At 48.7% G+C, this 14,526-nt stretch overlaps 1 protein-coding gene across 1 annotated transcript in view; it reads left to right on the forward strand.

The window, feature by feature from the left end:
* The window catches only part of LOC123954657, a 73,352-nt gene that overhangs the window by 3,827 nt on the left and 54,999 nt on the right, over positions 1-14,526 (forward strand). Inside the window, exon 2 of the mRNA XM_046026007.1 lies at positions 13,728-13,799. Within this exon, the coding sequence (XP_045881963.1) occupies positions 13,751-13,799 (49 nt within the window). The 5' untranslated portion in view covers positions 13,728-13,750. The remainder of the gene's footprint in view (positions 1-13,727; positions 13,800-14,526) is intronic.

Genomic DNA, 14,526 nt, shown 5'->3' on the forward strand with positions numbered 1-14,526 from the left:
AAAGCTTCGGAAAACAAGCAGGAACGCCCACGCTCCCAGCACCCACACACGTGCGTTAGTGTGATCCCCCACACGGTGTCCGTGGACGCGGGAGAGAGCTTCCAAGCAGATTTGGTTTAGGGTCTTCTTGCTATGAGCAAAGTGTCTTCGGTCCTAAAAAGGGCAGGAGACACCTACAGTTGGCTGTTTGTGGAAGAGGACTTCTGAAAATGGGATATTCAGAAGAGAGCATTTGAAGGGAATTACGCACTTTGGAGGGAAGCTAATTTCTGGTTACTTTTGAAAACTGACTTTGGGGCGCCTGGGGGGCTCAGTGGGTTGGGTGCCTGCCTTCGGCTCAGGTCACGATCCCAGGGTTTGGGGATCCAGCGCCGGTCGGACTCCCTCTGCTCCTGCTTCCCGCACACACTGCACACGCTCTCTCAAATAAGACACTCTGTCTCGGATTTACAGGTGCTTCCAGATGGCTGAGTGGAGTGAAGATGTTGTGTCAAGGTAGCTGATGCAGCGGGAGCCTGCTGATGGGTGCGGGAGTCTCGGCCCTACAGGAGGAGCCCCTGGTCAGTCCCAGCCTGGGACAGGCCACCCCACTCTGGTCACACGACACAACGTTGCACCCACCACAAAGGTCTTTCAGCGACACTCAGTTCCAAGGTGCTCTTGTAGTGACTTAGAAAACTGAGAACGTTGGGTGCCTGGGTGCCTCCGTTGGTGAAGCGTCTGCCTTCAGCTCAGGTCATGGTCTCAGGGTCCAGAGATCGAGCCCCACATCGGGCTTTCTGCTTGGCGGGGAGCCTGCTTCTCCCTCTGCCACTCCCCCTGCTTGTGTTCTCACCCTCACTCTCTCTGTCAAATAAATAGACCAAATCTTAAAGAAAATGAAGAACCTCATATGAACTGATGTTGCTCCTACAGCGGCTCGAGGGTTCCGTCTCCGGGCTCAGTCCATTTCACTGTGGACTTCATTTTTATTTGCATGTGATGGTCGTGGCCGTTTCATCCCGGAAGGTTCTGACTCAGAGGTAGCAGGAAGCAGGAGTCACACGCCGGCACGCGCTCCCGCCGTCTCCTAGCCTCGTCCCACTGTTCTGGTGTCTGCATACAGTCTGCGCCGACTGATCTGATGCCTAGAGATAAAGTCGGAGATACTAAGAATAGATTTAGTGTTACCGAAATGTTAAATGAGTCAATTCAATATTTTAAAAACTCAAATGAAAAACTTGGTTAATTCAGTGTGAGACCTATTTGGTAATAAAAGTTTAATGATCTTGGGACATTACCATGTGTCTAAGTTCCAATCTGTTTGATTCCACTTAGAAAGAAATCCTTAAATGTACATTTAGAACTGGATCAAAATACTTACCATAATGTCTGAGGGACTTCGTATAATTTAAACAATATCCCCTAATTTCTCCATATTTAAGAAGTTCTGAAAATGAACTTTTTAACCATCTTGTATGTGAGAACGGATGCCAAGTTCTTGTCCCGTACATTGGATTTTCCATTTACAATATGGCAAGGGATGGGACAGTGATTCCTTCTGTGTTTCACAAGAAATGGGCTCAGTACGATCGTAGTTATTTTCCGTGCACTAGGAACAGAAAATCGGTCTTTGTCACCTCCTAAACAGTTCATTAGCAAGCTGCTTGCTTGCAGCGACCTGCGTAAGCAGGAATTAGTCTGTGACTTGCTTTCCCACAGGACTGCCAGGGGCCGCACACAAAGTCTAGACACGGGGCCCCTGGGGGCGCTCAGTCAGTTGTGCGTCCAGCTCCGGATTTCAGCTCAGATCAGGGTCTGGGCGGTGGGGTGGGGCCCGCGTCTGGCTCTGCACTCTATGCCGTCTGCTTGCGATGCCCCTCCCCCTGCTTGTGTGTACTCTCTCCCTCAAATAAAGTCTTAAAAGAATTATATATTATATACAAAATATAATAGACTAGACAGGCAGATACAAAGAATTGGGAACATGGCATATTCTCCATAACCATGTTTGTGGGTTTGTTTTTTTAAAAACAGGCTCCATGCCCAACGTGGAGCTTAAACTCAGGATGCCAAGGTCAAGAGTCACATGCTCTCCCCTCAAGCCAGCCAGGCGGCCCCGTAACAGTCGTCTTGTTCTCTAACATCGAGTCTGCCTCAGTCCAGGTTATCGGGTTGCGTTGCATGACTCAAACTACTTGATTAGCATAAAAGTCTTAGGAAAATCATAAAAATCAAGGAGATTTCTCTCCTTGCTCCTCTCTGCACCCCCTCACTGACCAGGTCCGTTTGCCTGTGATGGTGACAGTGTGCAGGAAGAGGGGCAGACGGTTGGTTTTCCTCCTTCAAGATTTAGTATTTAGGGGGGCCCCGGGCAGCTCAGGTGACGAAGTGTTGGACTCTTGGTTTCGGATAGGTCACCAGCTCAGGGTGGTGAGATCAAGCCCAGAGCCGGGCTCTGCGCTCAGCTCTGTGTCTGTCCCTCTCCCTCTGCTGCTGCTCCACCTTTGCGCTCGGCTGTGAGAGAACGAGAGAAGAGAAAGTCTTCTAAAAAATAAATAAATTTTAGTATGCATTTAAAAAGTTAAGCTGTTACCCTTAATTTGATAATGTTCCATTCCTCCAGTGGTGGTTTCTCATCAAAACTCTGGGCGTCCTCTGAGATCATCAGCAACATTACAGTGTTTTATAAATATTTCACTGTAGGCGTAACATCGCATCTCTTTCTTCCTAAAGCAAATGTGCACCAAATTTCCCTGGGTCTACCCTGTATACACGTGTCTGCCTCTCAAGGCTTATGTGGACTTAGATGACATGTCTGGGAGGAGAAAGATGCTAAGAAAGAAGCAAAGGGCGGCCTGAGGCCCAGTAAGGCAAGATGAAGGGCTTTGGCTGCTGAACACTCCTCGTGGGTTTCCCACGGGCTCTTTCGGAACATGGGGCGCCCCGCTTCTCCGTTGTCCGCTTCATTCCCGTGGGTCAGGGGAAGGTACGCTTCCAGTTACAAGACCGGCTGCCGCTGCAACGCCGGGATCGGAAAGAACGGGGCCAGAATAAGTCACTCTGACTAGTACGTTTGGCTGAACGCGGTCTTCATTACTGCATGACGTGGGCTTCTAAAGTACGCGAGAATCAGTCATTAATGCTGGACCGAAAGCTTATAGTGACTCAACCCATCCACTTGGAGGATCCTAGAGATTTGAATTCTAACACGTGGTTTCTGGCCAGGTGCTGGTAGCCTGAGATGGGAAGAAAGTAGATTTTTCCTCACCTTGCAAATTCAGTTGGGATGTGGATATGGAGGCAGCTTGCATTCCATACAGCTTGGGATTCAAATTCACGACCACGTCTTAGTGTTTAAACCGCAGCAGCGCTGGAGACGGGACCGCGGCCGCGTCTGCCGAGCCACACACGGGTCGCCTCTGTCCAGAAGAGCTTCAAGACTAACGTCTAAAGCTTTGGTCAGTAATAAACAATACTTCGGGGTTCACTGAAGTGGTGCGATTAGCTTGTGAACAGAATTGTGGAAAAGCTTGTAATGACTAGAGAGAAGAGCGTCGGTGACTAGCTTGATAATTCGAATAGCAAAACTGGGAACACGGAACGCTTATGTCTTTACGTTGACAGAAGTTGCTTAACCGAGTGACCACAGGTTGGCCTTGGTTGGCTTCTTGTCCCTCCATTACTGCCATGGTGCGACCTGGGGGGACGGGGGAGCACGGGCTGGGGTGCTCTCCATCACGTGCTCATCTTTTTAAGTTTATTCATTATTTATTTGACAGAGATCACAGGTAGGCAGGGAGGCAGACACAGAGGGAGGAGGAAGCAGGCTCCCCCCCAGCAGAGAGCCTGACTGGGGGCTCGACCCCAGGACCCCAGGACCCGGGACCACGACCAGAGCTGAAGGCAGAGGCTTTACCCCACTGAGCCACCCAGGCGCCCCATCACGTGTCCATTTTAGAGCGTATCACGAGCCTCTCTGTGCTCCGTGGCCTGCCGTGCTGCGTGCGGGCGGCCTGGACCAGGGCCCCGTGCGGGTGTGGACGGGCACAGCCTCCCCAGTGTCTCCCGCGGCCGCCTCCGGAGCGCCGGCATCATAGCCTGAGCTGGGCCCCGGCGACCGGGCGGCGGGGGGACGCCCACCCCGGGGACCGCGTGGACCGGGAGCAGGACCGTCCCTGGAGTCGGCGTCCGGGTGCGGCCGGTGCGGTCCGTGCGCCCCGCACCCGCGGTCCGAGCCAGCGGGGCCTTTGTTCGCACAAACGAGCGACGGGCGCGGGGCTCCGTGGCTTTGCTGCGGGACCCGGAGGGCCGGGCTGTCGCCGGCAGAGGCCGGTCACCCTGCGGGCGGGTCCCGCTCCCTCGCCCAGGCTGCGGGTGAGCGCGGGGCCGCCTCCGGGCCCTGAAACGAGGGAGCTGCCCTCCAGCCGCCGGCGCCCCGGGCCTGGACGACGGCCTCAGCGAGCAGGACCGCGGCGGCGCCGGGAGCGGACCCCGACCCGGGTCGGGCCTGCGGCTTCACACCGCGGCGGCCGGGGGAGGACGGGGTCCCCGTGCGCCCGCGGCCCGGCAGAGCACGAGGCGCTCGGGGTCCGGAAGCCGCGCACCCCCGGCTGTTGGCCTGCGGTCCGGCCCCACGTCCACCCGCGTCTGCGCTGCGCGCGGTCCGGCCCGCCGTGTCGGACGACGCGCATCTCCGCGGGGCACCGAGCCCCAGGGCGCCTCCGTCCCGCGACCCTGCGGTGCTGCGGGGCGGGTGACGCGGGGCCGGTCCCGTCCGCGCGGCTCCCCTGGGGCCCGAATCCGCGTCCAGGTCCCTGCGCCGCCCCAGCCCCTCGCCGACGCGCTCCGGGCCGCGCTCGGGTCAGCGAAGGCCCAGCCTGGCACGTGTGGGGACAGCGGTGCGGCGGGGGCAGCCGTCCGGGACCCTCGGGCCTCGAGCGCAGACCCACCGACGCCCCGCGGATGCACGGGGTCGGGTCGGGTCGGGTCGGGGTCGCAGGGCCGCGGGGAAACTGATCTCCAGTTTCCGTTGAAACTCCGGCGTCCGCGTACTTTGAGCACAATTCGCGGCGCGTCACCGCCCCACGACCCCTGGGCTCGCCACAAGCGCCTCCGGGCGGCCCGACGCCCACCCGCTCTGCAGCCCTCGGTGCGGGTCTGTCCCAGGAGTCGTTCGGGGTCTGCCTGGCCTCCGCAGCTGCCGCGGGTGCGTCTGTTCGTCTCAGTCTCCACCGAGTGAAGCCGCGGCTCGTCCTCTGACCCGGTCGTGGAGCAGAACACCCTCGAGCTCCGGCCGCGTCGCTGCGGGCTGCGCCGTCCTCGGCTGTGGGGGCCCCGCACCTTCTCTGCGGTGCATCAGCCGCGCACACCCGGGCTCTCGGTCGGGCTCTTACGGACGCGGCCGCCGTAAGCATTGGGTGCAGGTGCCCTTCAAATCCGCACTTCCGTGCCCTCCGGGTAAGTACCCAGGAGTGCAACTGCGGGGGCGAGGGTGGCTCTAGCTTCGTGAGGACCCTCCACGCTGTTCTCCACGGTGGCCGCACCAGCTCGCATTCCCACCACCAGGGTAAGATTCCCACCACCAGCACCTGTGGTTTCTGGTGTTGTTAATTGTAGCGATTCCCACCACCAGCACCTGTCGTTTCTGGTGTTGTTAATTGTAGCGATTCCCACCACCAGCACCTGTGGTTTCTGGTGTTGTTAATTGTAGCGATTCCCACCACCAGCACCTGTCGTTTCTGGTGTTGTTAATTGTAGCCAGCCTGACAGGTGTGAGGAGGTCTCATTGTGGTTTTGATTTGATTTCCCTAATGATGACTGGCATTTAACATCTTTCATGGTCCCTTGGCCCTCTATATGTCTCTTTTGGGAAAATGTCTACTCATCTTTTCTGCCCTTTGTTGTTGTTGTTTTAACAGGGTTATTTGTTTTTTGGGTGTTGAGTTTGATAAATTCTTTATAGATTTTGGATACTAACCCTTTATCAGATACGTCATTTGCAAATAACTTCTCCCACCGGATAGGCTGCCTTTTAGTTGTGCTGATGGTTTCTTTTGCTGTGCAGAAGCTTTTGATCTTGATGAAATCCTAAGTTTATTTTTGGTTTTGTTTCCCTTGCCTTGGGAGACGTGTCTAGTAAGAAGCTGCTGCGGCCAATATCAAGGAGGCTGTTGCCTGTGTTCTCCTCGAGGATTCTGATGGATTTCTGTCTCACATTTAGGTCTTCCGTCCATTTTGATTTTATTTCTGTGTGTGGTGTAAGAAAGCAGTCCAGCTTCATTCTTCTGTCCAGTCGCTGGACATTCTTATGTCGCTGTCCAGTTTTCCCAACGCCACTTGTTGGAGAGATGGTCTGTTTTCCATTGGACATTCTTTCCTGCTTTGTTGAAGATTAGTTGGTCATATATTTGTGGGTCCATTTCTGGGTTTTGTACTCTGTTCCACGGATCTATGTGTCTGTTTTTGTGCCAGTACCATGCTGTCTTGGTCATCACAGCTTTGTAATAGAGCTTGAAGTCCAGAATTGTGAGGCCTCCAGCTTTGCTTTTCTTTTTCAGAATTGCGTTGGCAATTCAGGGTCTTTTCTGGTTCCGCACAAATTTTAGGATTGCTTGTTGTAGCTCTGTGAAAAGTGCTGGTGGTCCTTAGACAAGGATTGCATTGAACGTGTAGGTTGCTCTGAGCAGCATAGACATTTTAGCAATATTTGCTCTTCTCATCCATGAGCATGGAATGCTTTTCCATTTCTTTGTGTCCTCTTCAATTTCTTCCGTAAGAGTTTTATAGTTTTCAGAGCACAGGTAAACTTCTTTGGTTAGGCTTATTCCTAGGTATCTTATTGTTTTTGGTGAAATTGCAAATGGGATCAATTCCTTGGTTTCCCTTTCTGCTTTTCTGCTGCTTCATTATTGGTGGATAGAAATGCACCATATCTCTGCACATTGATTTTATATCCTGCAACTTTGTTGAATTCATGCTTTAGTTCTAGTGATTTTTTTTTGTGGAGTCTTTCAGGTTTTCTACAGAGTATCGTGTCATTTGCAAATAGTGTAAGTTTGACTTCTTCCTTGCTGAATTGGATGCCTTGTATTTCTTTTTGTTGTCTGATTTCTGAGGCTACGACTTCTAGTACTATGTTGAACAATAGTGGTGAGAGTGAACATCCCTGTCTTGTTCCTGACTGTAGAGGAAAAGCTCTTAGTTTTTTCCCCAATGATGATAATATTAGCTGTGGGTCCTTCACATATGGCCTTTATGATGTTGAGGTATGTTCTCTCTATCCCTACTTTCTTGAGGGTGTTTATCATGATGGATGCTTTACTTTGTCAAATGCTTTTCCTTCATCTCTTCAAAGGGTCATATGCTTCCTTTCTTTTATCCGTGTGGTGTACCATGTTCATTGATGTGCGAATATTGAAACTCCCTTGCAGCCCAGGCATAGATCCCACTTGAAGGGGGATGACTCAGTGCACAGCTGGATTTAGTTCATTAGTACGTGGCTGAGAATTTTTGCATCCGTGTTCAACAGGGATGTTGGCTGATAGTTCTCTTTCTTAGTGGGATCTTTGGTTTTGGAGTCAAGGTAATGTTGGCCTTGTAGAATGAATTTGGAAGTTCTTACACTTCTATTTTTTTTTTTTTTTGAATACTTTGAGAAGAGTAGGTGTTAATTTTTCTTTAAATGTCAGACAGAATTTCCCTGGGAATACAGCTGGCCCTGTTGTTTTGTTTGTTGTGAGAGTTTTGATTTAACTTCTTTGCTGCCTTTCAGTCCATTTATGCTTTCCATTTCTTCCTGTTTCAAATTGGGTAGTTTATAGATTTCTAAGAATTTATCCATTTCTTCCAGACTAACCACTGTGCTGACATGTAATTTTTCATAATATTCCCTTATAATTCTTTGTATTTCTGTGGTGTTTGTTGTGATCTCTCCTCTTTAACTCATGATTTCATCTATTTGAGTCCTTTCCCTTTCTTTTTGATAATTCTGGTTAGGGGTTTTTGAATTTTATTATTTCTTTGAAAGAATCATCTCTTAGTTTTGTTAATCAGTTCTGGGGTTTTTTGTTTATTCTATATCATTTATTTCTGCTCTAATCTTTATTATTTCTCCTTTTCTACTGGCTTTAGGCTTTATTTGCTATTCTTTTTCTAACTCCTTTAGGTGTAAATTTAGATTGTGTGTTTGAGACTTTTCTTACTTCTTGAGGTAGGTCTGTATTGCTGTTACTCCTCCTTATGACTGCTTTTATGCATCTGAAAGGTTTGGGACCAATGTGTTTTCATTTTCATTTGTTTCCATATATTTTTAAAATTTCTTCTTTAATTTCCTGGTTGACCCATTCATTCTTTAGTAGGATGTTCTTTAATCCACGTATTTGTGGTTTTTCCAAATTCTTTCTTCTAGTTGACCTCAAATTTCACAGTGTGTGATCTAAAAATATGCAAGGTATGATCTCAATGTATTTATACTTACTGAGGCTTGATTTGTGAACTAATATGTGATCTATTCTGGAGAATGTTCCATGTGCACTTGAAAAGGATGATTATTCTGCTGCTTTAGGATGGAATGTTGTTAATATATTTGTTAAGTCAATCTGGTCCAGTATGTCATTCAAAATCATTGTTGATTTTTCTGCTTAGATGATCTGTCCATTGCTGTATATGGGGTGTTAAAGTCCCCTACTATTTTTGTATTATTATCAATGAGATTATTTGTTTTTTAAAAAATATTTTATTTATTTTAGTGAGAGAGACAGAAAGAGAGAGAGAGAGAGAGAGAGAATGAGCAAGCGGGGAGAGGGGCAAGCAGACTTCATGCAGAGTGTAGAGCCTGATGTGGGGCTCGATCCCATGACCCTGAGATCATAACCTGAGCCAAAACCAAGAGTCAGACCCTTAACTGACTGAGCCAGCTAGGCGCTCTTTATGTTTATTATTAATTGATTTATATATATGCCCCCATGTTGGGGGCATACATATTTACAATGTTACATCTTCTTGTCTGGTAGACCCCTTAATTATGATATAATGCCCTTCTTCATCTTGTGTTACAGACTTTGTTTTAAAACGCAGTTTGTTTGAGATAGCATTGCTACTCCAACTTTCTTTTGATGTTTGTTACTATGATAGATGGCTCTCTATCCCTTCACTTTCATTTTTTTTTATTTTTATTTTTAAGGATTTTATTTGACACAGAGAGAGAGCACAAGCAGGGCGAGCAGCAGAAAGAGGGAGAGGGAGAAGCAGACTCCCCACTGAGCAGGGAGCATGGCACAGGGCTTGACCTGTGCATCATGATTCAAGCTGAAGGCAGATACTTAACTGAGCCACCCAAGCACTCCCATCCCTTCACTTTTAATCTGCAGGTGTCTTTAGGTCTAAAATGAGTTTCTTGTAGGCTATATATAGATGGATCTTATTTTTTTTTTCTATCCATTCTGACACACTAGGCTTTTGATTGGAACATTTAGTCCATTTACATTCAGAGTGATTATTGATAGATACAAATTTAGTGCCATTTTATGTCTTGTTTTGCCATTGTTTCTGGAGATTTTCTCTTTTTTCTAGTCTTTGTTGCTTTTGGTGTCTCCCTTCCACTTAAAGAGTCCCTTTTAACATTTCTTGCAGGGCTGGCTTAGTGGTCACAAACTCCTTTAGTTTTTGTTTGTCCAGGAAACTCTTTATCTCCCCTTCTCTTCTGAATCACAGCCTTGCTGGATAAAGTATTCTTGGCTGCATATTGAATATCATGCCACTTGCTTCCAGTCTGCCCAGTTTCTATGGAAAACTGCCACTAACCTTTTTTGTCTTCCTAAGTTAAGAACTTCTTTTGTCTTGCTGCTCTTAGGATTTTTTCTTTATATTTTGTAAATTTAACTATGTTATGTATTGGTGTTGGCCTGCTTTTGCTGATTTTGAGTGGGGATGTCTGTGCCTCTTGGAGTTGGATGTCTGTTTCCTTCCCTTAGGGAAGTTTTCAGCTATTATTTCCTCAAACAAACTTTCTGCCCTCTTTTCCCTCTCTTCTTCTTGTGGACTCCTATGATATAAACGCTGAGTTCCCTAAGTCTGCCCTTGTGGTCCAATACTTTTCTTTACCTCTTCTTTTCAGCAATATTATTTTCCATAATTTTGTCTTCTGTATCACTTATTCATTCCTCTGTCCTTCCATTCTCATGGTCATTACGTCCAGTCATTTTTCATCTCAGTTATAGCATTTTTAAAATTTCAGCCTGACTAGTTTTTCGGTCTTTTATCTTTGCAGTAAGGGACCCCCTGGTGTCTTCTATGCTTACTCAAGCAGAGCCAGTATCCTTATGATTATTGTTTTAAATTCTGGATCAGGCATTTTACTTATATCTGTTTTGATAGAATCCTCACTGTGACCTTTTCTTGTTCTTTCTTTTGGGATGAATTCCTCCATCTTGGCACTTTGTCTAGGTCTCTGCCTTCTTCTCTATGTTAGGAAAGCCTGTTATGTTTCCTGCTCCTGAGAGTAATGGCTCTATAAAAAGAGGTCATATACTATTCAGGGCCTGGTGCCTCAGGAAGTGTCCCTGATATATGTTGTGTGCACTCTGCTGCTATGTTTTGGCTTCTCTTCCCCTCCGGTCAGTCTTCTGCAGTTTCTCTTTGTCTCCAGTGGGGAATTTTTAGACCTTGGGCAGCATGTGGTGAGTTCTAACTAGGTGTGCTCTGGTCTGCTTGTTACAAGAGACATGATGCTATTTCCACTAGAGCTGAAGCTTTGCAGAACTGTATGATCAGCAGACATGGTGTGTGGGGTGAGGGGTGGTGGTGGTGGTTGTGCTGGTCTTCTGAGGGAGGGGCCCACTACTCTGGTTCTCAGGCACACTTGCTCAGAAAAGCAACACCAGCAGAGCACAGGGGCGTGGGGCTTGGTGTAGGTGCTTTAGGCATCCACCTTTGTGCTGTGCTACCTACTGAAGTTAGCTTATGTTGGGGGGTAGGGGAAAGAAATGGTGCCAGCCTCCTCCCTCCTCCTAGAGAGGGGAGATCATGCCTGCCACTGTCCAGGAATCCCTCTCAGAAGAGCGAACAATCTCCCCTCGTGTGTCCCAATATCTCTCAGATCCCTGCCTACACCTTATCTGTGTCTGGGCTGTCTGACCACTGGGCAGTCCAGTACACATGTGTTCTATCTCAGGCCAGTCGGTTGAATTTTAAAACTCCAGACTTTAGGGAAATGGCATGCTGGAGATCCACACTGGTCCTCTGCGGGAGGGTCTTGCTGTGCTGGGACTGATGCAGCGTTGTCCCAGAAGGGCAACTGCAGCAAAGCATAGGGGCATGGGTTTTGGAGTAAAGTATAGCAAAGAGCCAGTTTCCAGGTTAGCTGCCTTCAGTAGTAGGTGTCTGCACCTATGCTGAGGGTTGGGGAGGATAATGGGTCTTTTGTCCCCAGAGAGGCAATCCCACCTCTCCTGATGCATTCCAGGAAGGGAAACCATCTCTGTCCCAGTGTATCCCAGGGTTCTTCAGATGGTGCCATATGCCCTGGGCTGTGTGTCCTTCTCCGCAGGAGCACTGCAGTTCTCAGGGCTCCACATCAGCCATTCCTGCAGACCTCTAAAACTCCAGTCTTTGAGCCCCACTGGCTGTAAAAACTCATAAAAATCAGCTCTTCTCATTTTCCCATCAATGGCTTTAAGAAATTGTGTTCCTTGTGTGATCCCCTCTGTAATCCTCCCTCCAAGCTCTCTTTCTCTCTCTCTCTCCCTCCTGCACTCTCCTCCTGTCCCCTCCCCAGTCTCTCAATGGCCAGTGCTCCCTCCCATCCACAGCACCCATGATCCTTTCCTCCCCCAAATCACATTTCCACAACTACCTTCCGTGATGTGACCTCTTCTCTCCCTCTAGCTGCACAGCTTGTTGTGTCAGTCCTCAGATTGATTTCTCGGATATTCAGAATGATTTGATATTTATCTAGCTGTGTTTGGGGAAGAGGCAAGCCTAGGGTCCTTACTAATATGCCGTCTTAGTTCCTCCATCCTCCTCATTTTATTATTGTGGTAGAATACATATAAAATCTACTGTCTTGGGGCATCTGGGTGGCTTAGTGGGTTGAGCCTCTGCCTTCAGCTCGAGTCATGATCCCAGGGTCCTGGGATCGAGTCCCCCATCGGGCTCTCTGCTCAGTGGGGAGCCTGCTTCCCTGCCCCTCTCTCTGCCTGCCTCTCTGCCTACTTGTGATCTCTCTGTGTCAAATAAATAAATAAAGTCTTCTTAAAAAAATCTACCATCTTAACTATTTTAAAATGTATAGTTCAGTGATATTAAATACATTCACACTGTTAAGCAGCTGTCCCCATCTATCTCCAGAAATTTTTTATTTTCCCAAACTGAGACTCTGTCCTCATCAAACACCGATGCCCCATTCCCCTCCCACAGCCCCCAGCAGTCACCGTCTACCGTCTCTATGATCATGATTCTCTAAGAACCTCAATAAGTGGAATTGTACAGGATTTGCTCGTGACTGGCTTGTTTCATTTACGTTTTGTCCTCCGGCTCATCCATGTTGTAGCAGGTGTCAGGATTTCCTTTCCAAGGCTGAAGAATATTCTGTTGTGTGTGTTACTGTATTTGTTTATCTATTCGTCCACTGTTGGAAATTTAGGCTACTTCCGTGAAGTAGCTACTGTGAATTGTGCTGCCACAAACACGGGTATATAAAGTGAACTAATTTGCTTTTAATTAACACTGGATGTCAGAGGTCTCAATCTGGCTCAACCATGAAGTAAAAATATCATCAGTGAATGAATCGGTACAGCCCCGGCCACCCCTTGCTGGTGAGACTAGGAGTGATATTCTTCTTGTATCTTTTCATGTTTTATGAACTTTCTGAAATTAATGTGCATTTACCTTGTTTTCTAAAAATATTGGTGGCCGTCTGACACCGTCGCCTGTTGAAAAAAGTGATTGAGTCCGGTCGTAAGTCCAGTCCTATGTACGTAACGATCACACATGTCAAACCATTGTTCGTGGAGTGTCGTCGTTGAAGTAAGGTGCTGCTCGATGATGCAGTAGCTTTAAAGCTTGAATTTCAAGAATCAAAGAAATCAGGTCATCTGGTTGGTTGCCGATAACCCCAACAGTAAAATTCAAGTATACACAATCCAGTGTTTCCATTGCCTTTGGAACTTGAGTTTAAGGAACTAATGAAAAGAGGTATGACATAGGATCAAGGCCTTCCACCTGCCAGCCTCATGCAAATGTTCTTGAAACTCTCTCCCTCACTGCTTACATTCACCAAACGGAAAAGGCTGCAGTGTAGACCCCCCCACCCCCCGCCAACCATCACACACAGTAACTCGAGGTCAGGGAGGTGGAGACACCCCATGACCTGCCCCCGTCCCCACTGGCTCCCAGCTGGAGATGAGACTGGGACCGGGGAGGGGCCAGAAGAGAGCATTTGTTTCTGTCTAGACACATGTTTAATAATTGTTGAGGAAAAGCCACGCAGCACCACAACTAGCAACTCTGAATGAGGCTGTCTGCTGGCTGCCGTCCATCCCGCCATATGGGCTTGTGAGCCACAATCTCTCCTGCCTCTCTGCTGAAATGTTGCCACTGTCCCCGATGTATTCCCCATCCATATCCATTCGGTCCTATTATGCATGTCCCTGTCAGCTGCTGGGGACAAAACATGAATGAAATGGGGCTTGCTCCCTCCTAGAGCTCTTGACCCTGAGCCATAATGCTGTGCTCTGTCTCTACTGCAGGAGTGAGAAGGGAGAAGACTGAAATGGGAATGGGAGACAAGGCTTCACAGAGGAGGAGAGGACAACAGAGAGGTAAGGAGTGCTCTGCCTCCGGTGAGGGGCAATGTGCAATGGCTTTGGGGAAGGGCTGTGTGGAAGGCTCACTGGGGAGCTCAGTGGCACAGAAGTTGACCTCAGGATGTGGGATTAGAGTCTGACAAATTGAGGGATTTTTGCTGTGATTTGGTAAGTAAATACATTTGATAATAGCAATATGCATGTACCTAGAACTGCAAACAGCCTTCCTGTTCTCCTTTCCTTCCCTCACAGTCCTAAGCTGTGGCAGAACTCAGCCATGGGTAGGGGAAGCAGGGGCTGCAGCTCCTCGAGCAGGGCAAGAGAGGAGTCCATGTTGAGGGGCAGGCAGGATCTGAGAATCGTCATTGCTGGTGCAGGTGGGGTGAGAAGGGGTCTACATGTGGGAAAACCTGAACTGGGTGAGCGGGCACGGAGGGGCAAATCAGCAGAGTGGCCATGTGGCAGAATGGGGTGGTGGTGGCCTGAGGTGGGCTGTTGAACCTGGAGTCACCTGCGTGCGGAGGGGCCCTGGGAGCTCCCTTCGCTGTGCGCGTACATGTACACAGTCTGTCGTTGCACACACGTGCATGTAACCCCCAGTTCTGTCCCTGGGAGGCCTCAGAGCAATGGCCCCCATAGCAGTAAGCACACCTAAGGCCCAGATCCTGGCTTCTAAGCACCATTCTCCAGAGAAGGAGTCAGAATTCCTTGAAAAAAGAAAAAAGGCTGATTTCAGGTCTGA

Source organism: Meles meles, chromosome 12 (genome assembly GCF_922984935.1).
Source record: "Meles meles chromosome 12, mMelMel3.1 paternal haplotype, whole genome shotgun sequence".
Classification (NCBI taxonomy): domain Eukaryota; kingdom Metazoa; phylum Chordata; class Mammalia; order Carnivora; family Mustelidae; genus Meles; species Meles meles.